Source organism: Misgurnus anguillicaudatus, chromosome 5 (assembly GCF_027580225.2).
Source record: "Misgurnus anguillicaudatus chromosome 5, ASM2758022v2, whole genome shotgun sequence".
Lineage (NCBI taxonomy): Eukaryota > Metazoa > Chordata > Actinopteri > Cypriniformes > Cobitidae > Misgurnus > Misgurnus anguillicaudatus.
The window spans coordinates 11863532-11887166 of record NC_073341.2 but is presented as its reverse complement, the minus strand read 5'-3'; the positions used below and the strand labels follow the sequence as shown (position 1 = coordinate 11887166).

Here is a 23635-nt window from a genome sequence, read left to right as displayed (position 1 = left end):
TAAAAGACGTGTGTGTGTGTGTGTGTGTGTGTGTGTGTGCGTGCGCGTGCGCTGCTACACGCGCATCGAAAGGGTTTACGATAAAAGACACGTGTGAGAGTGTGTGTGTGTTTGTGTGTGTGTTTTTGTGCGTGGGTTTACGATAAAAGACACGCGTGTGTGTGTCAAAAGGGTTTATGATAAAATATGCGTGTGTAAGAAAGACACTGTGTCTTAAGACACTCACTTAACATTAAACTGATTACACATGAGATTAAATTGAAAGTTAGTTTGAACTGTTATCCAATAATAGCAGTGGGTGTTTACTTCCAAGTCGTCAATGCAGCCCGCCCATTAAAACGGATCACTTCTCTAACCAGCCTCAAAACCAGGGTACAAAATAGCCTATTACTTATTGCTTTTGATGTTTTTGGATGTAAAAATCATGCAAACATCATGAGTAGACCTCAGACAACAGTCTAAAACAATAAAAACGCCAGAGGAAGGGCACCTTTAACGTGGACACAAAAGTTCAGAGTCACATAACAAAAAACTCATTTAAAGGCATATGTGACCCTGTCTAAAATCCAGGCAAAGAAAAGTGTCAAAGAAATGGTCCCACTGGGGCACTAACCTTTAAAAGGTCCCAATATGTGCCATTTAGGTACAGATATGTATTGGTCAGTAACATTTGTATTTGGGAGCATTATTATGTACTATAAAAATAACTTGATATATTTATGACATGTGTCAATTTATTCTGTAAAACCTGTTTAGTTTAAATACATTAAAATGGTATTCAATAATCAATAATCTGGCATTATTTTTTGTTTGAAATCTTTCCTATAAACAAATTTCCAGATATCAGTAGTTGTTGGGATGTTAGGGTAAACGTTTGTCCGATAATTTGGATGTTCTCAAATGTCAGTTGGTACAACCGCAATTATGGGCCTTTTTTAAGGAGTGAATAAGTATAAACAGTAAACATGATATTACATTATACAGTGAACCCCAGGTGGTCTTTTATGCTGAATGAAATATTTGTATATTTCTGTCAAAATCTGGAAAAATAGCCATTTTGATGTAATGGGCAGGCTGGTACACTTTCTGTGTCAGGTGGTGCAACCAGAAATAATGCTGTTTTATCAAACAATTTTTTAATTGCATTTAAAAAGTATATTTGTGAATTTAATATCACAGGCAAAAGCTTATACCAGCATCCAAGTAGACGTCTGTTAAATGTAAATACATTGCAGAGGTCAGGTGGTGCAACCAAAAAGTCAAAGGGTAAAACTGCTACGAATGCCCCTAGAAAATAAAAAAGCATTAAGCTAAATAATTCAATAAAGTCATAATTTAGCTAATAATTTTTGTTTTATTAAATGCAAGCTGAGGTTGTTATTATACCTTTTTCAAAATTATTGTTCCTAAATATATAGTTTTTAAATGTTAGTTTTATAGTAAAGTTGTTTTACACTTTCAAAGTAGTTTCAGGATTAAAATTTTAAATGCCTCTATAAAATAAACAAACAGTCAGGACGACACAGGGAGTGCATTAAAACTTATCTGACAAATAGATTTTTTTTAATGAGGATATCAAAAATATAAATCTTGTTCAATAAACAAAACTTTTTTTTTTAAAAAATTGTTCCTTACTCAAAATAGATTCTTAAAAAAAAAATTTAGGAGCTTGTTTTGTCATTGACCCATATATATTTGGTACCAATATGTACATATGAGGTAATGATACAAACTCTTTGGTATTAATATGTACCTTATATTTTATGTCAGCTACCAGATAAATAGATTGATATCAGTTTATTAATATTATATATAGAATATTAGCATTTTTTTTTTTTAAACATTATGAGGGCACATTAAAGGGCACTTATTTCATTGCTAAAAAAATATTTTGTGTATTTGGTATAATACGATGTGTTTACGTTGTTTATGGTTAAAAAACACATTATTTTCCACATACTGTACATTTTTGTAGCTCCAGATATCCTCTCTTTCCCAGGAAGTAAACTGTTGCCTACAATCCGTGTGTTTGTTGTAGTCTAAGAAAAGAGATTTACGTTGGAGATGATAACTCGCATCATGGTTTACTTTGGGGTTTATACCTTTTGCATAACGGTAACATGTACTAATACACACTAACACACCAAAGGAAATATAAAAACATGAATCGGAGGATTGGTGCTCTTTAATTTTTACATAAAAATTACCACAATATTCCAAAAATAAAGTTTTTAATTTCATGTCAACTTTAATATCTATCATCATAATATTGCATTGAAAGTTTTACTGTTCAACTTAGCCTTTAATTGTGTATCTCAGCACTTCTGATCTCAAATTTCTGTATTAATATTTGTGGTGATTTATGTATTCTCTTTCAGAAGATTCAGCTGCATAGTTATTTTTCCTAAGTTTTTGATTTTCATGTTAAGGGGTATGTTTGCTGGAGGTCTCCGGGAGATGCAGGAAACAGAGATCCCTGTTCATGGAGTCACATACACAGCAATGACTAAACTGCTGGACTTTATTTACACATCTGAGCTGGAACTGGATCTGGATACAGTGCAGGAGGTGCTGTGTGCAGCCACTTTACTACAGGTTGGTCTGAAAGGAATTGCTTCTAATGCCTAACAACATATTGAAATTTTATCAGTCATTAACTGTTGTTGTAAAGAAAAGAGAGACTCCTGTGATTTTGTAATGATTTTAGAAGCCATTTATTTAGTTTAGAATAGTCCTTCTGTACCTCGTAACGATAACCAGGTCCAAGATGTGATTGGCTTCTGCTGTGACTTCCTGTTCTCCTGGCTGGATGATGACAACATCCTGGAGGTGGAAAAACTAGCGGACATCTACGGACTGAATCAGCTCGGGGAGAAAATTCGCTCGTATCTGCTCAAGAACATCCAGGCCTTCTCGCGTACACCTGTGTATCGAAAGCTTCCTGCGGATAAAGTGTTGAGCATTCTGTCCAGCAATGAACTGGAGGTGAACTCAGAGAATGAGGTGTTTGAAGCCGCCCTACATTACCATTACACCCCTGAAGAGGTGGAGAAGGATCAGGTATTCCTGCAGGTGAGAGACAGAGACTGATTTTTGCAAATAACCGATAACCAATTATCAGCAAATGTTTTTATGTCATTTTAGACAGTATGGATGATATCTTTGCATAAAATTGTGCTTAACTTCATCAGCAATAATAAACCTAAAGCTATTTCCTTCATTCTGACTTATTAACATTGTTTAAGAGTTGAATTACTCCCACAGAAAATTTGTTAGTTAAGGTGGTTCGGGATAGGGGGGCGTGGTAATCAAAGGGGAGGGACATATGCGTCATGATGAAAATTATTATTTTTAATTTAAAACACTCAAATAAAACTTATTTTTGAAAAAACTATGACAGAAAATGAGCCCATACTAGATTATTAATGAATTAAAAGTTTTACCTCTTATTCAATTCAATTCAATTCAATTTTATTTATATAGCGCTTTTCACAATACTCAATTGTTTCAAAGCAGCTTTACATTAATAGAAGCAGTAAAAGCACAGAAAAATGACAGATAGCACAACATAATACACAATAGCATAAGCTGTCAAATTTGCTGAGGCTATGACTCGACATTATGAACGAGCGTATTACTAATGTAACGTCTAGGAGAAGAAGCTAAATTAAGCCCAAGCAGGCTACCTCCCCGGGGTAAAAAACCCCCTAGGAGAAAAAAAACAAAAACCCCGGGTTGTTGAGCCGAGGAAAAAAAAATAAAAAGTCCTAGGAGGGAAAAACCCTTGGGAGATATATATGTATATAAACACATATAAACGGATAAGGAGATTAAGCGGGGATTAAGCGGGGTTTAAGCGGGTTCTGCCGGTGGTCGTTGGTCAGGCATCAGCTGGGCATCACAGTGATGGACGACCAGTAGATCAGAGGTGAGTCGACTTTCACATCTACCGGAACTGGGTCTGTTTGTCCCATTGTCCTCAGGGTCGAGGACAGGACAGGGAGAGAAAAACAAAATCATATTAGCGTAGGGGCCGTTCACATGTAATGCAAGTGTCACACAGTGATGTGGTTTAATCAGCTTAGTTTCAGACAGACTAACTATTGCGGCATAATTATATTATCCACAGTTGAGGATTTTGCAAATTGGGGGCCCACTGCGACGGTATATATGGTAACTAAGGGTCACCTTCTGATTTTTAAGAGAAAGAGAAAATGAAACCTGTCGACCCGTTTGACTAAGGCCTGTAACCCCACTGTCGTCGTTAATGCAGGTTCAGTGGCAAACGGGTCTATATTGCATGCTATTTACAAGATCATGAGAAAACGCCAACATCGCAACCTGACCATACGTGCCAACCCGTTTGACTAAGGCTGGAGGCCCCACTGTCGTCGTTAATGCAGGTTCAGTGGCAAACGGGTCTGTATGGCATACTATTCACAAGACACAAAAAAGCGCCAAAATCGCAACCCGACCATACGTGCCAACCCGTTTGACTAAGGCTGGAAGCCCCACTGTCGTCGTTAATGCAGGTTCAGTGGCAAACGGGTCTGTATGGCATAGTATTCGCAATATAAAGAAAGCGCTAAAAGCCCAACCCAACCGTACGTGCCAACCCGTTTGACTAAGGCCGGATGCCCCACTGTCGTCGTTAATGCAGGTTCAGTGGCAAACGGGTTTGTATGGCATACTATTCACAAGAACACGAAAGTTCCAAAATCGCAATCCGACTATAGGTTAAGATAAGGTTTTTATTTATTTATTTGGTTGGTCTGTTTTATGACCGCGAGTGCTTTGTTCGGTACAAATAACTATTTCGAGTTAAGTACTTTTACTAGACAAATTATGCGAATGCTTTGTTGAAGAGAAAAGTTTTAAGTCTAGATTTAAAATTATCGACTGTGTCTGATTCTCGGACATCGGTTGGTAAATCATTCCAGAGCTTAGGGGCTAAGTAGGAAAATGACCTTCCACATTTAGACACTTTTGATAGTCTAGGGATAATCAAGAGACCAGAATTTTGTGACCGTAGTGTGCGTGATGGATTGTATTCTGATAGTAATTCTCTAAGGTATGAGGGTGCTAGGCCATTTAAAGCTTTGTAGGTGAGTAGTGATATTTTAAATTGTATGCGATATTTAACTGGTAGCCAGTGTAAAGATGCCAGAATTGGGCTTATGTGGTCGTACTTTTTAGATCGAGTAAGTACCCTTGCGGAAGCGTTTTGAACTAGCTGAAGCTTGTTTACTTGATTTGCATGGCATCCCCCGAGTAGCGAGTTACAATAGTCTATTCTAGAGGTCATAAAAGCATGGATAAGCTTCTCTGCGTCAGATGTAGACAGTATATGGCGTATTTTCGAGATATTTCTAAGGTGGAAGAAAGCTGTACGGCAGACGTTGGCGATATGACTATCGAAGGATAAGTTGCTGTCGAACATCACACCTAAGTTCCTTACCGTGGAAGATGGCACCACAGTGCAGCCATCTATGTGCAACGTGTAATCTGACATATTATGTTTGTAGCGATTCGGTTCAATAATAAGTATCTCTGTCTTATTGGAGTTCAGCTTAAGAAAGTTATGTGCCATCCAGTCACTAACATCGCTAAGGCAGTCTGTTAGCTTAGAAAACGTGTGTGTTTCGCTGGGATGTGAGGAGATGTAAAGCTGGGTATCATCCGCATAGCAGTGAAAACTTATGTTATGTTTCCTGATAATGTCTCCTAGAGGTAACATGTATAACGAGAACAGGATAGGACCTAAAACCGATCCCTGCGGTACACCGTATTTAACCAGGGAGTGATATGACTCTTCCTCGTTTACATAAACAAAGTGATAGCGATTGGTTAGATACGACCTAAACCATGCTAGCGCCTGACCACTGATACCAACATAGTTTTCTAGTCTATTGAGTAAGATTGTATGATCTATTGTGTCAAAGGCTGCACTAAGGTCTAATAATATAAGAATTGAGATTTCACCACGATCGGATGTTAATAGGAGGTCATTTGTAACTCTAAGCAACGCTGTCTCTGTGCTATGGTGGGGCCTGAATCCTGATTGGAACTTTTCATATGTACTATTATTTGTCAAAAATGTGCGTAACTGGCTTGCCACTACCTTTTCTAATATTTTCGAAAGAAAAGGGAGATTTGAGATTGGTCTAAAGTTATTAAGCTCTCCCTGATCAAGCTGTGGTTTTTTAATCAGCGGTTTAATAACTGCTAGTTTGAAAGATGTTGGAACGTATCCTATTTCTAGCGATGAGTTAAAGATATTTAGAACCGGGGTTGACACTACAGGAAATACCTCTTTAAGTAGTTTTGTGGGAACGGGGTCTAATATACAGGACGATGATTTGGATGACGTTACTAGTTTAGAGAGCTCTTCTATTGTAGTAGGTTTAAATGAATCAAGATGTTCGTGTGGTAGTCTAGTGTTAAGTGAACTATTCCCTCTTATGGGAATAGCTGCGTAATGAAGTGAAACTAAAGGGTTGATAAACACAAACTAAAGCAGATGTTGTAGAACGTCTGGCGAATGATGGTACATAGCGCAAAAATTTTAAAAACGGATTATTTCCCACTATTAATTACATTAGCGTCTGCGCTATTCTTTGAGATGCACTTGACGGCCTTTTTTGTGGCAAATTGTTTTTTAACGACCTAGTTAAGGAGGTAGGGTTTCCCAGCTTAGGCGGGTCGCCCGAACTAAAAAGTGCTGCGGGAAACCCTGCAAAGCTTCAAAAAAGAGTATTTTTGTGCCGAATGCACTTCGCCAATATTCGTACAAGTTTCTGAAAGTTTTTTCGAACATGAAAGATTCATACGTAACAAACTTGCTCTATTTCTTTTATGGGCAGTGTCAGTGCAGGAAGTACAGTGGAAGTCCTTATATGGGCAGCACTTTAACTGGAATAGCGCACACACCAACAAAGAGCTGACATGAAATCAATGTCACTAAAGAAGTGTGTTGTTGTTTGTGGTGTAAATTTAAACTCGGGAACAATGGATATAGTTTGTTTATCCGGGGATTTCGTTGAAATGGGCGGTCCCTACCAGGTCACGAGTCGCAGGCAGTAAGTAAAACTGCATCAGATGTCTGTTTTGTTGACAATTGGGTGCGTAAGTGCGTATAATGTAAACATAAAGTGAATCATAAGTTATCCAGAGATAGTGGGATAATGTTTTGTTTGTGTTGCTTGCTCACAACTCGCTCCTCCCACGGCATGCCTGCAGGATCGGTAAAGCTGATCTGTCTTTTATAAAACTAAAGACTCTTCGGAGATATGAAGGATGTAATACTACTCTATAGGTACTCAAGATTAACATGAGATAAGCAGAAACAGCATGTGTTATGTGAGCTTTAAAAATTACTTAAAATAAAAAATAGTTATACATTATTTGCAAGGAACTGAAATGCACTAGTTACTATTACGATGCCAATCACCTCAGAGGATCTTTTAATCACAATTAACGTCCAGGACCCAAGGAATAAATGAAGAGCAAGAGACTTTGTTCAATGAACTGAATTTCTATTAAATAATCAAATAGAAATTGTAACAATAATTAAACACTCATAACAATGCAATTACTCAAATAAATATACAAATAAAGAACGTAGGCCTACATAAATAAATTGTTAAATACAGCAGTTGAAGTAGTGAAGGTAAATAATACAGATAATTGCAGTTGTGACGATGTATCAACACAGAATTAAATTCTTAAGTAAAGTTATTAACAGTCCCAAATGTCCGAATGTCTTATCTGATATAAGAGGTAGTGATCCGTTGTCGTTGGTTCGTTGATGTCTTCTCACGTGGCGATGAAGGATGACACACGTGTCCAGTTGATGTACACGTGCACCTATGTGAAGTTATGTATGTGTTTGTGTGTGTGTGTGGTTCTACAATAAAACAAATAAATACAATTACCATGATAATCTTCGCAAATGTTAGAAATGTGCATTCAGTGCTAACCGTTTAGCATAAATAATCGCTACATCATCACAGGTAGAAACGTAATGATGGCATTTACTTTGATAATCTACAAATATGCTTATATATTATATGACAACCAACTTAACATTTAGTTATTGTGATATACAGTGATTATCACTCATTTGAAACATATGACAATAAATATAAACACATTTCAACTTACGATCGTCAATGACGCACACTTATAACCATCACGGAGAAACATCAAACAAATGACTGGTCAATCACACCCATCCGCTGTCATTCGGTAGATCATCACAGACTCTGGCTCTTTATGGGACGATTAAACGTGTTGCATAGATTTCTGCAAGATTAATACGCTCCGTTTCTATAAAAGTTACGGAGACGGCAAACTTTGCGGTCTGCCATTGCAATATAAAGCCACTTCTCCTGCTGCTCTCGCGCAGTCTCAGTTTAAACCACACCCCGTGTCAATGCCAGACTGACCTCAGTACAGCCTTATCATTAAAGAAGGATATCTGAACAGAGTCTTTTTTACAGCCGCCCCCAAATTTGTGGTAACAAATTTGCCAGTATTAAGTTTATTGTGAGTCATCAGTGTCTGGAGGTAAGGCGGGTAGTCTTATTAATCGTGCAATAGGTCGGGTGTAAGTATGGTCTTTCACTTTAATTGAAGCACTTCTGACTCTACCATCAGAACCAGGAATGACAGATGTAACAGTGCCTACTCTCCAGAGGGCTCTTGGCATTTGTTCATCAGCAATGAGAACGACAGTTCCAACTGTAATATTTTCTTTGTCTTGGTTCCATTTCTGACGTGCTTGTAAAGTAGGCAGGAAATCATGAATAAAATGCTTCCAGAAGTGGTCACTTAGTATCTGACTGTGTCTCCATCTTTTTCGACTGAGAAGATCAGAATCAGGGTAAACTACCTGTGGCAGTGAAGAATCTGGCCGCCCCATGAGTAAAGAATTTGGGGTCACAGGATCTGGGTCACCTACATCACTGGAGACATAACCCAAAGGTCTTGAGTTTAAAATACTTTCAACCTCAAGCAAGATGGTTCTTAGGACTTCTTCTGTGACAACTTGAGCTCCAAGTGTTGTCCTTAGTGATGTTTTCACTGACCTTACTTCTCTTTCCCATGAGCCGCCAAAGTGTGGTGCGCTGGGTGGATTGAAGCGGAACCTGATCTGTTCTTTGGCTAGCTGGTCTTTGATAGTAGGCTGAATTTGGTGAAAAGTCTCTTCCAGCTCGGTATGTCCTCCTTTAAAATTTGTTCCCTGGTCTGAGAGAAGCTCATAAGGCTTCCCTCTACGGGCGATAAAACGCCTAAGAGACATCAAAAATGAGTCAGTGTCCATGTGATCGAGTAAGTCAAGGTGTACTGCTCGGGTCGTCAAACATTTATATATAATGCCCCATCTTTTCTCCGTACGGCGCCCTATTTTGATGACTAAGGGCCCGAAACAATCCACTCCTGTGGAATAGAAAGGGGGTCGAAACAATCTGAGACTTGATGGAGGGAGGTCTGCCATTCTAGGAACTGCTGCTTTCCCTCGCCACTTGTTACACTCAAAACATTCATGTTGGTACTTCTTAATCGCCTCTCTTCCGCGTAGGATCCAGAACTTTCGTCGTAATTCTGCATATACACGGCCAGCCCCTGGATGGTGCAATTTGTTGTCATAGTGCTTAATGAGGAGCTTTGAGACTGGGTGACTTGGAGACAGGACTATAGGATGCAAAAATTCATCGTTTAGACTGTCACATCTACGAAGCCTTCCTCCTACTCTAATCAATGCAGAGTTGTTGTCATATTCGGGAGTGAGTTTCATTAATCTGCTGCGATTAGGCACATTCTTCCCTTCCTTAAGCAAAGCATACTCTTCAGGGAAGTCTTGCATCTGACAGTGTCTCAAAACAGTTAATTCTGCCTCACTAAAGTCATCTGCATCAGGCGGTCCTTTATTGGCGGCCGCCCCATTCAGGGACTGCACTGTGGCTTCCAGAAGTTCTTGATAACTTTGAAATTGGAGGGCATCTGGTATTACAGTTCCTTTAGTCTCATTCACTACCCCACAAAATGCAGATTTCTTAAGCTCTTGAATGTCTTCAGTGTTTAGGCATTCTGGTGTCTTTGGCCAGTAAGAACTAGGATACAGCAAAAAGTCTGGACCTTTGTTCCAAGAAGTATTTCCAGCCAACTGATCCAATGTTAGACCTCTTGTTATGTCATCAGCAGGATTAGATGATGAGTTAACATAACGCCATGTTTTGGGGTCAGACAGCTCTTGAATTTCAGTAATTCGGACTCCCACAAATACTTTGTACCGGCAAGAGTCAGATTGGAGCCAGGCAAGAACTGTGGTTGAATCAGTCCAGAACACACAGTTGTGAATTTCCAAGGTCAGCTCTTTTTGCAACACCGAACCTAGCTGTGCTCCTGTCAATGCTGCACAGAGCTCCAATCGTGCTATGGAGAGCTGCTTCTTGGGTGCAACTCTGGATCTTGCAGCTAGGAAGGATACCTGAATATTGCTCTGATCATCTTCTGTTGTCAGATACGCCACTGAGCCATATGCCTTTTCAGAAGCATCACAGAATATGTGTAGGTTGCGACATTTAACAGTGGACTGAAGGCATGAACTATAGCATCTGGGCTGTGATATCTTGGCTAGTGCAGGCAGTTCACTTTCCCACTGACGCCATGCATCCAGTAAATGAGCAGGAAGGCAAGGGTCATCCCAACTTCGTTTTTTATCCCACAACATTTGGACAATGATCTTAGCCCTTGTGGTATAGGGGATAAGAAACCCAAGGGGATTATACTGTTTTGCCAGAGTACGGTAGATTGTCCGCATTGTGATTTCACCATCTTCACCTTGGTGGGGCTTATATGCTAACGTATCCAGTTTGCATTGCCATAGTAGGCCAAGGGTCCTTTCTTGAGGATTGTCTGTCCCTTGACTAAGCCAGATCTCACTGCTATCTGATCTTAGCTCAGCTGGAAGGTGTTGAATAACTGTAGGGACATTGCTTGCCCACTGCCTCAGCTCAAATCCACCCTTTGATAGATGATCCTGCAATCTGTGAACTAGTTTCTCAGCCTGTTCTTCAGTTGGCACACTTTGTAAACAGTTGTCTACATAGAATCCACGCTCCACTGTTTTTCTCACCTCATCTGTAGGCTCAAGGTAATTCTTTACGTGTGACTGAAGGGCAAATGTAGCACAGCAGGGGCTACAAGTGGTCCCAAACGGAAGAACCTCCCATTGATAGACTGTGGCAGGTTCCATTGTTTTTCCATTGCGCCACAAGAATCTGAGGTATGGTTTGTCTTCATCAAGGAGGCGGACTTGATGAAACATTCCGCGTATATCACTGCAGATCGCTACAGGGTGTTCCCTGAAGCGCAGTAGAACTCCCAACAAACTTGCTCCTAGAGTAGGCCCGGGCATGAGGTGCTCATTTAGAGACTGGCCTTGGAACTCAAAGGAACAATTAAACACAATGCGGTCTTTGCCGTTATGATTAACCATATGATGTGGTATGTACCACGAATGAAGACTCAGGTCACACTGGTTTGTAGTGAGCGGGGTAATATAGCCTGCCTGTATTAGCTTCTGAATCTCAGCGTTGTAACTTATTGCCCTCTGAGGCTCCCTCATTAGGCGTCTTTCTGTGCTGTGGAGGAGGGCTAACACAGCTTCCTTTGGTGCATTCAATGGTGGGAGAGATTCCTTCCATAGTAGTGGAGTAGCGTATCTTTGGACCCCTTCTATATCCATCCTGATTGTCTTCTCTTGCAAGATACGAATTGCTTCTGTGTCTTGTCGTGAACGAGTGACAACCTTCTCAGACTGATAAGGTACAATGTCCAGTTTCCAAAGCCTTTCAACTTGATTAAAAAGTTCAGTCTCTGGAGATGAGCAAGATACAAAAAGACATTCCTGTGGCTGCAACACAGACTGAAGGAATCTTGATGGACCCTGTAATGTCCACCCAAGACGTGTATGTACAGCTGCTGGCCCACCTGGCGGGCCTAATCTCACAGGTTCTACAGGTGTAATCAGATGAGGATAGTCCGAGCCAATGAGCACCAATGGTTGGGCTTGAGTGATATCAGGCAGAGGCAAATTTCTTAAGTGGTGGTACTTTTCTTGTAAGTAAGTGATGGGATATGTGTGTTGAACAAGACCCAGCTCTTTAGCAGTAAATGCTCCATGAATTTGAAATGCTCTGTCAGGTAATGAGACTGGCGATATAGAAAATGACACTGAATGTCCTTGTATGGTATGGACTTCCTGTCTGACAGTACGAAGGGCTAAGTCTTCAGGTTTTCCTTGCAGACCTAAACGTTGAGCAGCATCATGCAGCAGAATTGTCCGTTCGGAGCCGTCATCCAGCACTGCATAGGTCTCTAGTGATTTATCACCATTCCAAAGTACAACCCGACTTAATTTGAGCAATACCTGTCTACCACTTGTAGGCCGATCCAAGTATAAAGTCTGGGAAGTGGAAGTGAGTGGGATTGTGTTCCCTTCTGACTCTTTACTTCTGTCCTTCCATTTTGAATCAGAGCTGGCATTTACATCATGAAGAACCTCAAGATGTCTCCTTTCACACTTTTTGCATTTTGCTTTCAAAGTACACTTTGAGGAATGATGACCTCTGCCACATCTCCAGCATCTGTTACCAGTCTTGATCCAGTTCTCAATTTGCTCTTTTGTCAACAGCTTAAAGTTAGAACACTGATTCATATAGTGCTGAATAGAATCGCAGAATGGGCAGTACTTTTTAGGCTTTTCTGGTTTCTTATCTGTAGACACTGATGTCGTTTTCACATTTTCGATGGACAAACATGTCTGTTCTCCTCCATGCAGGACAGTGGTCTGTTTTCGTTGCATGAATCCAACCCTTTTGTCTTTGCGGAAAGCTTGCTTGTCAGGTTCATGGTATGTGCCATACTGCGTTCCTTCCACCTGCACACGGACCTCATATTCAAGCCAATCTGCCAAATCAATCAGAGTAGGAACGGGATTCTGAAGGGGATTAACAAATCTCTTGAAGTTGGCTCTTAGGTCATAAGGTAACTTAGCTAAGAGGCGAGATACATGTGAACCACACTTTAGCTCCGTCCAGCCTGGGCTTCCTAACTGATTCAACATCCCGACTAATGCTCTGACTCTGAGGGCGAAGGCTTTGAAAGCTTTGACATCACCACTTTTTATATTGGGTCCATCCATCAATTGGCTAATCCGTTGCAACGCTAACTGATGTGGCTGCCCATACATGTCAGTAAGTGCTTTCATAGTGTCACTAAAGGGATAACGACTATGACTGTAAGAATCAGCAACAAGTAGAGCATCCTCTAACTTAAGATGGTCCATTAAGATTTGAAACTTGAAAGATTCAGTAGCGTTATTAGGCAGTACATTGTCTAAAGCAATCTTAAGTCTGGTGAATTCACGCGGGTCATCATGAACAAAGTCAGGGATAGTAGGAGTGGGCCCACGGTACTGCACTGGTGAAAGGAACAAGCCACGATCAAGACCACGTTCTTCCAAAGGAGGAAATGATGCATCAGATAAGTGAAACCGTTCATTGTCACAATAGCTCTCATGTCTCCTATTATGCTGAAAGTAAGGTCTTGAATCGAATAATGAAGTCCTCTGCAAAGTGCGCCCTCTGTCGCCACTGTATGGATCATAAGTATCATTAGCAGATTGGAATTCTGAATATGGATGACCAACCTTAGCATTATTTAGAGAATGTTGAGAATCCCATGCAGGGTAGGATGATGGATTGGGCCGCTGCAACTTTGGATTATCAGACTGACACCAATGACGATCATATTGAGATTGTCTCGATTCGTGAACATTAGCAGCATGACTGGGTAAGTATTGCGACGAGTCATTATCACACTGAGGCGGTTCTGTATACTGAGGAGTTGACTGTCCTGAATGTGACTGACTACTGCTTAGTTTGCCCATTGTCTTTAAGCTGTGAGTAAGATCTGCTATGAGGTCTTGGTGGCCATCTCCACGTTTGTGTAAGGACTCATCTCTAGGGGGCAGCACTGGAGTATTTTCTGCTTGGCTTGGTTTTCGATCATCCTGTTGTGGAGCCAACATACTAGCAGCTATTGGTGTTGATGACACCCTATAGTCCATACCATGTGATGGAGATGAGACCTGCGGCGGAGCTAACCCAGGAGAAGTGGCAATTATGTCTGAAATGCGCTGAACATCTTGTCTGAGCTGCCTGCTTTCTTCTCTCATTTCACGAATACATGAGAGAACATCAGCATTTGTTACAACACTAACCTGCTCATCTGGAAATGTAAGGTGCCTTTGAGGATAGCTAACCTCATAATCCTGCAGATGCAAAGGCGGACGAATTACCCTGCGTGGCCTTACCACCTCTTGCTCTACTAACTTTTCCCTGGGTCTGGACGTCATAGCTGAAGCAGTTATAGCATCCGGCTCGAAGGACCATTTAATGTTTGCAAGGAACTGAAATGCACTAGTTACTATTACGATGCCAATCACCTCAGAGGATCTTTTAATCACAATTAACGTCCAGGACCCAAGGAATAAATGAAGAGCAAGAGACTTTGTTCAATGAACTGAATTTCTATTAAATAATCAAATAGAAATTGTAACAATAATTAAACACTCATAACAATGCAATTACTCAAATAAATATACAAATAAAGAACGTAGGCCTACATAAATAAATTGTTAAATACAGCAGTTGAAGTAGTGAAGGTAAATAATACAGATAATTGCAGTTGTGACGATGTATCAACACAGAATTAAATTCTTAAGTAAAGTTATTAACAGTCCCAAATGTCCGAATGTCTTATCTGATATAAGAGGTAGTGATCCGTTGTCGTTGGTTCGTTGATGTCTTCTCACGTGGCGATGAAGGATGACACACGTGTCCAGTTGATGTACACGTGCACCTATGTGAAGTTATGTATGTGTTTGTGTGTGTGTGTGGTTCTACAATAAAACAAATAAATACAATTACCATGATAATCTTCGCAAACGTTAGAAATGTGCATTCAGTGCTAACCGTTTAGCATAAATAATCGCTACATCATCACAGGTAGAAACGTAATGATGGCATTTACTTTGATAATCTACAAATATGCTTATATATTATATGACAACCAACTTAACATTTAGTTATTGTGATATACAGTGATTATCACTCATTTGAAACATATGACAATAAATATAAACACATTTCAACTTACGATCGTCAATGACGCACACTTATAACCATCACGGAGAAACATCAAACAAATGACTGGTCAATCACACCCATCCGCTGTCATTCGGTAGATCATCACAGACTCTGGCTCTTTATGGGACGATTAAACGTGTTGCATAGATTTCTGCAAGATTAATACGCTCCGTTTCTATAAAAGTTACGGAGACGGCAAACTTTGCGGTCTGCCATTGCAATATAAAGCCACTTCTCCTGCTGCTCTCGCGCAGTCTCAGTTTAAACCACACCCCGTGTCAATGCCAGACTGACCTCAGTACAGCCTTATCATTAAAGAAGGATATCTGAACAGAGTCTTTTTTACATACATCTAAACTAAAGTAGTAATTAAAACTAATTTTTTCCTGCAGGATCCATTGCAGATGTTGGAAGCGGTGCGTTTCTGTCTGATGGAGAAGCACGTACTTCAGCGTCTGCACAGTCGGTTAAAACAGTGCCCGCTGCGGGACTCTGTTGCCGCCGCTCTACGTTACCACAGCCAGGAGCTATTGCAACCGGTAATGCAAACTCCACTAACTCAGCCGCGCTGCATCACCCAGTGCATTGTGGGATTTGGTGGCATGTATTCATCACATGCACTTGTAGACAATGAAGAACGGTTCCAGGTGTTTCACCCCTCCTGGGGTGAGTGGCGTAGTCTGGCTGCAGACCGAGCTCCTCGCATGTCCAACATGGGCATCGCTGTACTAAATAACTTCGTCTACTTGGTCGGGGGAGACAAGAACAGCAGTGGCTTCCGTGCTGAGGCTCGATGTTGGCGGTAAGAGTGTCAGTCTGCATTATGTTTAGTAATTGGTGACCTCTGCATTTAGAACAATTATTAATGTTTGCATTTGGGATTGTTTCTGTTTCGTGTTATATTATGAAGGAAGTCGAGCTGTGAATAGTGTTTTGCAGAAGTATCTAATTTTATTATTCTGACTAGTACTTGAATTTGTCACATTATTATTTATAATATACTATAAATAATAATTAAAAAAATAAGTAGTAGTAGTAGTAGTAGTAGTAGTAGTAGGGGTGGTGGTTATCCAATTAGCATATTGTAATGAAATGAGTGTCATGGCTATACATAATTGTATCCTTTACACGTTTTTCATCTACTATCTAGTTTCCTGGCCAGGTCACCTGGTGTCTAAGACCTTTATTTTCATTTCTCTCATAATGTTTTTTGGTGTTGATTAGGTTCTCATATATCTGCAATGTTTAATGACCTTGCACCTGGTGGCGGTTCTGAGTGCGATGCGTTCGACTTCATGAGGGGCTGCGTAGACCCATTGGTAGATTCACTGAGTGCATGGTGGCTAAAAATGATTGACGCTTCGTGCAAAATGACGCCCTTGGCAGCTGCCCCTGTCGCCCATGCCTAAATCCACCACTGCACACTTGTGGGCTCGCGATCTACTCGTCTTTTAACATGAAATAACAACTAGAAGAAATTTCAAGTTTGCAGGAAGCACATACGCAAGTAATTGTAAAGATGTTTCCGCTGTCTCAAAAACTTGGTCGCAGTCTGGAGCCCTTTGTGCCCCCAAGGCACTTGCCCAATCCCGTCTATGTATAATTCCGCCCTGCTTTTAACGTTTATCAGCCAAGTTATTTTTTCACATTTTAAACTCTTTCATGTCATTTCAAGGTTACTATTAAACATAAAACCCATATACAATGTGTTGATAAGGTTTGTACAGTCTGGTTTAAAATGATTGTTCAACCACTATCGATACCAATGCTACAGCACTGAAGCGCTCTACGATTGCCTTGTGCGGCTTTCACATAGAAAGCGGTGTGCGCTGGGTTCAGCGCAGCCAATCGATTTGTGCTCTGCTGGCCAGACCAAAGTAGGCGGGGTTTTAAATTACTACAGTGTTTATATTGGGGTTAAATAATGGATGAGGACTACAGAGACTGATGTTGCCCGTCTCCATTTCACGTACCTTTAAGCTGCCTACCTACAACAAACTACTTGACTTAAAACACACCTGACATGCCAACTTGAATTGCTACGTGTTTTCATGACACGGCTTTCCTTCCGATGTCTGTAGGAGCTCCGGGAATTCCGAGTATAAGCTTTTCGTCCATTTTGTTTGGATGCCTCGTTTCTATTGGCTGCGCGGGTAATCGTCACAGAGCGCAGAGCAAAAGTTAAACTATTTTGAACTTTGACCGCTGTGCTCGCGCTGTACTCGACGCAACAACAAACCGCCCTCGCGCGTTGCAAGCCATTAAAATGAATGGGTTTCATAGCGCAGCGCACACCGCGTCCTATGTGAAAGCCGCATTAGGCTGTGTGACGTCAATTGGAGGAGCTCTATAATTAATATTATTATATTATTTATTTTATTATCATTATATTCACTGTTCCTTTAATCAAATTAATTGATTAAAATTATTAATAAAATTACTAGCTTAATTATAAATATTTTTTTATCGTTATTATCACGTTTTTTCATTATTTTCATTTTAAATTGTAGGATTAGTAGCTCAATTGGTAAACTCAATAGCATTGTTTGTAGTTCAAAGGTTGTGAATTCGAATCCCGGAGAACACACAAACCAATAAAAAATGTAGACCATACCCTGAATCCTTTGGGTATAAAATGTCTCCAAAATAAATAACTGTAAGGGGGCGTGCACACCAAAGCTTTTACGCCAGCGGCCAACGTATATTTTCAAATGTTTCCAATGGAAGCGCTGCGCTTTTAAAAAAAGCCAGTAGATGGCTTCTTTTTTTGCACTGAAAGCCTTCTGCGTTTTTTCCACACTGAGGGGCTGGACACACCAAAACTTTTAAACGCGGCTGATAACGCCTTGAGGACGCCGAATGCCAGCTGTTTTTCAGCTGAGTGCCAGCTTTCTTCAGCTAAGCGCTTTGGTAGCTCTGATACGTCAGCTGTGAGACGGTTGGTTGCTGTGATACTTGTCCCGCCCCACCTCCACTGTGATTGGACGCCGCGTGAGAACTGACATTGACGAGCGGAGCTTTTCTTCCAAAGTTGAACATTTCTCAACTCTCGACGCTCAGCGCTGAGCGCGGAAAAACCGCCGGGCGCCGGTTTTCGGCGCGGAAGAAAACCGCTAGCTGCTGGCTTATTTGAAAAGCGCTGAGCTTTCATAGAAAACAATTGAAAACATGCGCCGGCCGCGGGCGTAAAAGCATTGGTGTGCACGCCCCCTGAGTGCTGAAAATATTCAAAAAAAAAGCTCAGCTCGTCAATGTCAGTTCTTACACGGACGTCCAATCACAGTGGAGGAGGGGCGGGACAAATATCACTACAAACAACTGGCGCATTGTACAATGACTAATAAACAAAGCAGAAGTATCGCAGAAACCAAAGCGTTCCGCTGAAGAAAGCTGGCAGTTTAAAAGCTTTGGTGTGCACACGCCCTAAATGTAAAATAAATATCCTGAAATGTTCTGCCTGAAAAAGAGTAGTTTTAGTACTTTGCAAAGTCACACTTCGTATTCATTAATGCAATTTTCAAATTTTATAGACTTAAAATTGGTTCGGCTATCAGGAGGACTTAAGCATTGTGGGACATTTATCTGGTACTTTAACCTCTCCAATGTTAATATGGCATTGTGGATTATTAAATGTATATCCGAATTAGTATTGGATGGTATAATCAAATAATCCTGTATAATCCAATGAGTGATGATTGGATTATCAGTCTTGATGTACGATACAGTATATGCAAACCAGAAACTAATATTACTGTTTTGGACATTTTAGAAGATTATAAAAAACAGCACTCTTCTCTACTTCTGTTCAGTTGTACCAACAATGCTTATTAATCATTTTATACTTGTGGGTTTGCATCCAAAAGATGATGTAGTTATTATTAATCATTATCTATATGTAGAAGTTACTTGTAAGGTGCTTGTGCTCTGCTTAGGACAATCTTTTTTTTAAATAACACAAGAAGAAGATTTAAGTAACACAAGAACTGAATGCTTATGCAAGCAGCATATTTTAGTTTGAAATATAAAAAATAAAGTGTTTTGACTTCATAGATATGCAGAAGTGTTGACTGAAGAGATATTGTGTTGTAAACAATGGTGTGTTTGTGAACGTCTTACGTGAACCCATTATGGCAGCTTGGTTAAAGAAGAGCGGCACATAAATAAAGTCTTTCATTGTGAATATAGCAAGACCATGTAGACATATTCAACAGTGTTTCTTGTTTTCTTATAAAAATTGAAGCCATCAACTGTCCAACAAATTTTGCTGGAACAAGACAACAAAATCTGTCACAGCTATGCAAAAACATACTTGACAATTATGTGGAAAATATTAACCTTGAGAAGGTCTATTCAATAGTAGTATACAGAATGTATAGCAAAACTGAAAATAAAATAAGAATAGCACAGTAATCTTTTCGTAAAGCATTTAAATTCATTAAATTGCTATATACGAAAAATCCAAAATGTCAATCTTTTAAATATAGGTGTGCTGTGCTGTTTTCTATCCCAGGTACGACCCTCGACACAACAGCTGGTGCTCGATTGAATCTTTACAGCAGCAGCATGCAGATCATTGCGTCTGTGTGGTTGGTGAATATATCTATGCTATAGGAGGACGTGACTACACCAATGAATTGGAGTGTGTGGAGCGCTACAACCCTCAGACCAACACCTGGGAATATGTTGCACCACTGAAACGAGAGGTGAAATATGTGTTCGGTGCATCATGTGTATTTATGTTCATCATGCGTCATGTCGGAATACGTGCCTGCTGCACACGCATCGAAAGGGTTTATGATTAAAGAGACATACATGGTTTTGACGTGTGTGCAGCAGGCACTTATTTTGACAAAACACGTGATGCACACAGGATCTCTCGACACGAAGAACACATATTTTAGAAAAGGGAACCCCACACATGACTTCCAACACTTATTTTGAATTAGCACCCCTCGGATGAGCAGTCACGAGCCGCCACTGCTCTCACGTTCACAAAATACTCGCAAGTCACTCACGAAACAGTAAAGTCTGATTACACATGAGATTAAGTGAGTATCTGGCAAAAGTGAGCGTCTCTTTTATCATGAACCTCTTCGAAGCGTCTGCAGCTGGCACATAATTTGATGCCTGATGCACATAAGTTTACATGACGCATATTTTGACATGATGAGCCACACACACATGATGAGCTAATGTTGTGACGAACTTCGAAAAAGAAGTCACCGGCCCCCACTGTGAACTACACAGAAGGAATTGTTCAACCTCATGCCATTGCAGATGCATATGACCTTAATTAAAATATTGCCATGTTATCTTCTTATATAGGGGTCAACAGGGTAAAGCTCTGTGATAAATAGCAAGGCAACAACAATGCTCCTGACCCAACCTCGTTTTCAGACCAGAACGCCCTTGGCCGCAAAGTGGGGGCAAATGCATTTGCTATTTAAACAACGTGGCGCTAAACATGAAAATGATCATTGCGCAGGGTTGAAACTGGCAAAAGACACTTGCATCGCGCATTGCGCTGCATAGCGCTGGGTGTATGATGGAGCCCTAAATGTCTATAAAAACGATTTATATTATATGTCTTTTGTTTTGTCACAAGACATGCAAGACTTACTGGGCCCTATCATACACCTGACGCAATGCGCGAGGCAAGTGTTTTTTGCCATGGATATGTACCCTAGATGTCACCTTGGCTACGGCAGTTCATTGGACCGAATGCGTCAACTAGAGCCGCCATCTTGAAACAGGGGAATCCCGCATCAGCGTCATTGTAGGCAATGGTCAGGGTTCCCGCGGGGTCTTAAAAAGTCTTAAAAAGTCTGAAATTTAGAAAGTTAAATTTAAGGCCATAAAAAGTCTTAAAAACTGCCAGATTTTCACCCTAGGTCTTAAATTTAATTAACCCAAGTCTTAAATTTCTTACCTCCATTTATTCCCGAAAAGGTTGTCCGAAAAAAAATAAAATGGTAAATTAAAATGCTGTAGAACTAATCAGTGACGGAGGAAGAATGTATTTGATGGGTGGGCCTCTAAAAAGAAAAGTTCTGCACTTTGCGTGTCACTGAATGTCTCTTCAATCCAGTTTTTAATCATTATTTTTTAAAGAGAATACAAATGTAGGCTATTATAATCCACGCAATTCATGCCATAAGCTATATTTCAGGTGTTGTGATCCGACTGTATACTGTAGGTTTGGCGAGAAAAATCGTTTCTGTGTTAATTTAACCAACTAGCCCGTGGCTTACCAGAGCATTTGCAAGGTTCTGAAACATAGAGGACCCAGAAGCGAAAAAATCAACACTGCTTTATTGAAAATCAACTTAAACAGTCAGGCCGTCAAGTCCCGCGCCATCAACAATGAGTCAAATTTTCATATGCAGCCTACCAATGCTACCTCTGGAGGCTAGAGCCTTCGGATTTAGAAACGGCCTTGTTTGCAACACACAACAAACCACGAACAGCCTTTTAATAGTAAATTTCCTTTTCATTTCATTATTGTGTAATTAGAGAGGGGAATAAATGCGATGGCGGTATAGCGCATATTTATGCACATAACTTATGGGTGGAGAAAGTGTAAAACATGTTAACAAGGCACATACAGCAGCTGACCATACTGATCTTCCCATATTAGTGGATTTTATTTGTAAAAAAAATAAAAAAATAAAATAAACAAATATATAATAGAAATATAATGTTTTGAGAATTTCTGAGATCATTGTGCCGCTTTGGTCTTAAATTTCACTCATAATAGTCTTAAAAAGGTCTTAAAAAGTCTTAAATTTGACTTGGTGAAACCTGCAGGAACCCTGATGGTGTAACAGAAATAAAATCACCATAAATCATCATGAACGCGATTTTCTTGGTTTTCTTTTGGTTCGTTTCAACAGTCAGACATGTATTTAGCATTTAGTCCAGGAAAAAATAAAAGTTTTGATTTTATGAAAATTTACTTTTTCTAACTGTAATGTATAGTGCTAGTAGCCCTAATATCCATACGCGGCACAAAAGTCCGGCATCGTCCATTAATTCAAAGTACAGGCGGAGATAGCAGCTTTACCTAGATACTTCTAGTGACAAGACCCCTGTTCCAAGATGGCGGCGGTTTTGACGCATGCTCAGAACCCCAAGGCGACATCTAGTGTATATATCTGTGGTTTTTTGCTGGTTTTAGCAATTTTTGCACTCATGGGCGTTCTGGTCTGAAGGCGAGGTGTATTTAGGCGCATTGTTTGCATGTTGCTATTTTAAATAGACTACTGACCAACTAAAACCTGGTCCAAAACTGACCAACTAAAACCTGGTCTACAGTCAATGGCGCAATATTGTTTATGTTATTTAAAGACCATGTTAGTACCGTATATACCCGAATATAAGACGACCCTGAATATAAGATGACCCCCAGCCCCCTTTCCAGACTTATTTTTGGTGGAAAAAAGAGATTTTGTGGAAAAAATCTGGTTTTCAACAGATTTTTTTTATTATTTTAAAATCCCAGTGAGAATTCATTGGAAAAACATTTTTAACACCATTCATTAAATATTTGGATTAATTTCTCACAAAATAAAGTGCACTCTGTCAATGAATGAGTTCAGAAATGAATGAATGAGTGACAAAAATGAATAACCTTTTCACAAAATGCAATAATTATGTAGGCCCATGTATGTATGTAACTGTGGTACTGTAAAGATAGAAAATAACCATCTGCTTTAAATCAAACACATCTAACCGATCGTGTTGGCCCCCTTTACTGTTTCCCCGTGATTTTGTCTATATATTGAATATAAGACGACCCCCCATTTTTCAGTCTATTTTTAGTACAAAAACCTTGTCTTATATTCGGGTATATACGGTAAAATGCGCATATAAACGGGACAACAATGCGCATTTGCTTATTACACACACAGCACACAAACGTTTTTAAATATACAAATTAAAGGATTAAAATGTAATGGGCGCACAAATGCATTTGCTATTTAAACAACGTGACGGTGGACATGATAACTGCGTCAGGCTGAAACTAGCAAATAACACTTGCGTCACACTTTGTGCCGGGTGCATGATAGGGCCCTTATTCTTCAACAATTGTGAACAGGTAACATGCGTCTGTCTGCAGGTATACGCCCATGCGGGAGCAGTGATCGATGGGAAGATCTACATCGCATGTGGTCGACGAGGAATGGCCTATCTGAAGGAGACTTACTGTTATGATCCCTGTGGAAATCACTGGAGCGTGTGTGCTGAAGGCCCAGTGGAGCGAGCCTGGCACGGGATGGCGGCACTGAACGGCCGGGCTTATGTCATCGGAGGAAGCAACGATGGTTGTGGTTACCGAAGAGACGTCCTCAAGGTATCGAGTTTCAGTTAACTGCTATCAATTATACTACTGTTTTAAGATATTAACATTTATAAAT

General features: G+C 40.2%; 2 protein-coding genes across 4 annotated transcripts in view; one reads left to right on the top strand and one right to left on the bottom strand.

The window, feature by feature from the left end:
• Window positions 1–23635, top strand: part of klhl22 (kelch-like family member 22) — a 28490-nt gene that overhangs the window by 1175 nt on the left and 3680 nt on the right. Inside the window, exons 2-6 of one of the 2 annotated variants that reach the window (XM_073867547.1) lie at window positions 2379–2595; window positions 2761–3072; window positions 15611–16020; window positions 19729–19921; window positions 23338–23571. In XM_073867547.1, coding sequence (XP_073723648.1) covers window positions 2379–2595; window positions 2761–3072; window positions 15611–16020; window positions 19729–19921; window positions 23338–23571 — 1366 coding nt within the window. The remainder of the gene's footprint in view (window positions 1–2378; window positions 2596–2760; window positions 3073–15610; window positions 16021–19728; window positions 19922–23337; window positions 23572–23635) is intronic. The other variant, XM_073867548.1, reaches the window with a different exon arrangement.
• On the bottom strand, window positions 7398–15562 carry LOC129415362 (uncharacterized). Of its 2 annotated transcripts, none has more exons than XR_008634786.2 (2): window positions 8164–15562; window positions 7398–7906 (listed from the first exon to the last, which is right to left on the bottom strand). XR_008634786.2 is itself a non-coding variant. In XM_055169316.2 (2 exons), the coding sequence occupies exon 2, from the start codon at window positions 14423–14425 to the stop codon at window positions 8543–8545; it is 5883 nt and encodes a 1960-aa protein (XP_055025291.2). In that variant the 5' UTR covers window positions 14426–14971; window positions 15229–15562; the 3' UTR covers window positions 7398–8542. The 2 variants fall into 2 exon arrangements, 1 of the variants encoding a protein (XP_055025291.2); XM_055169316.2 differs by having other exon boundaries at window positions 7398–14971; window positions 15229–15562.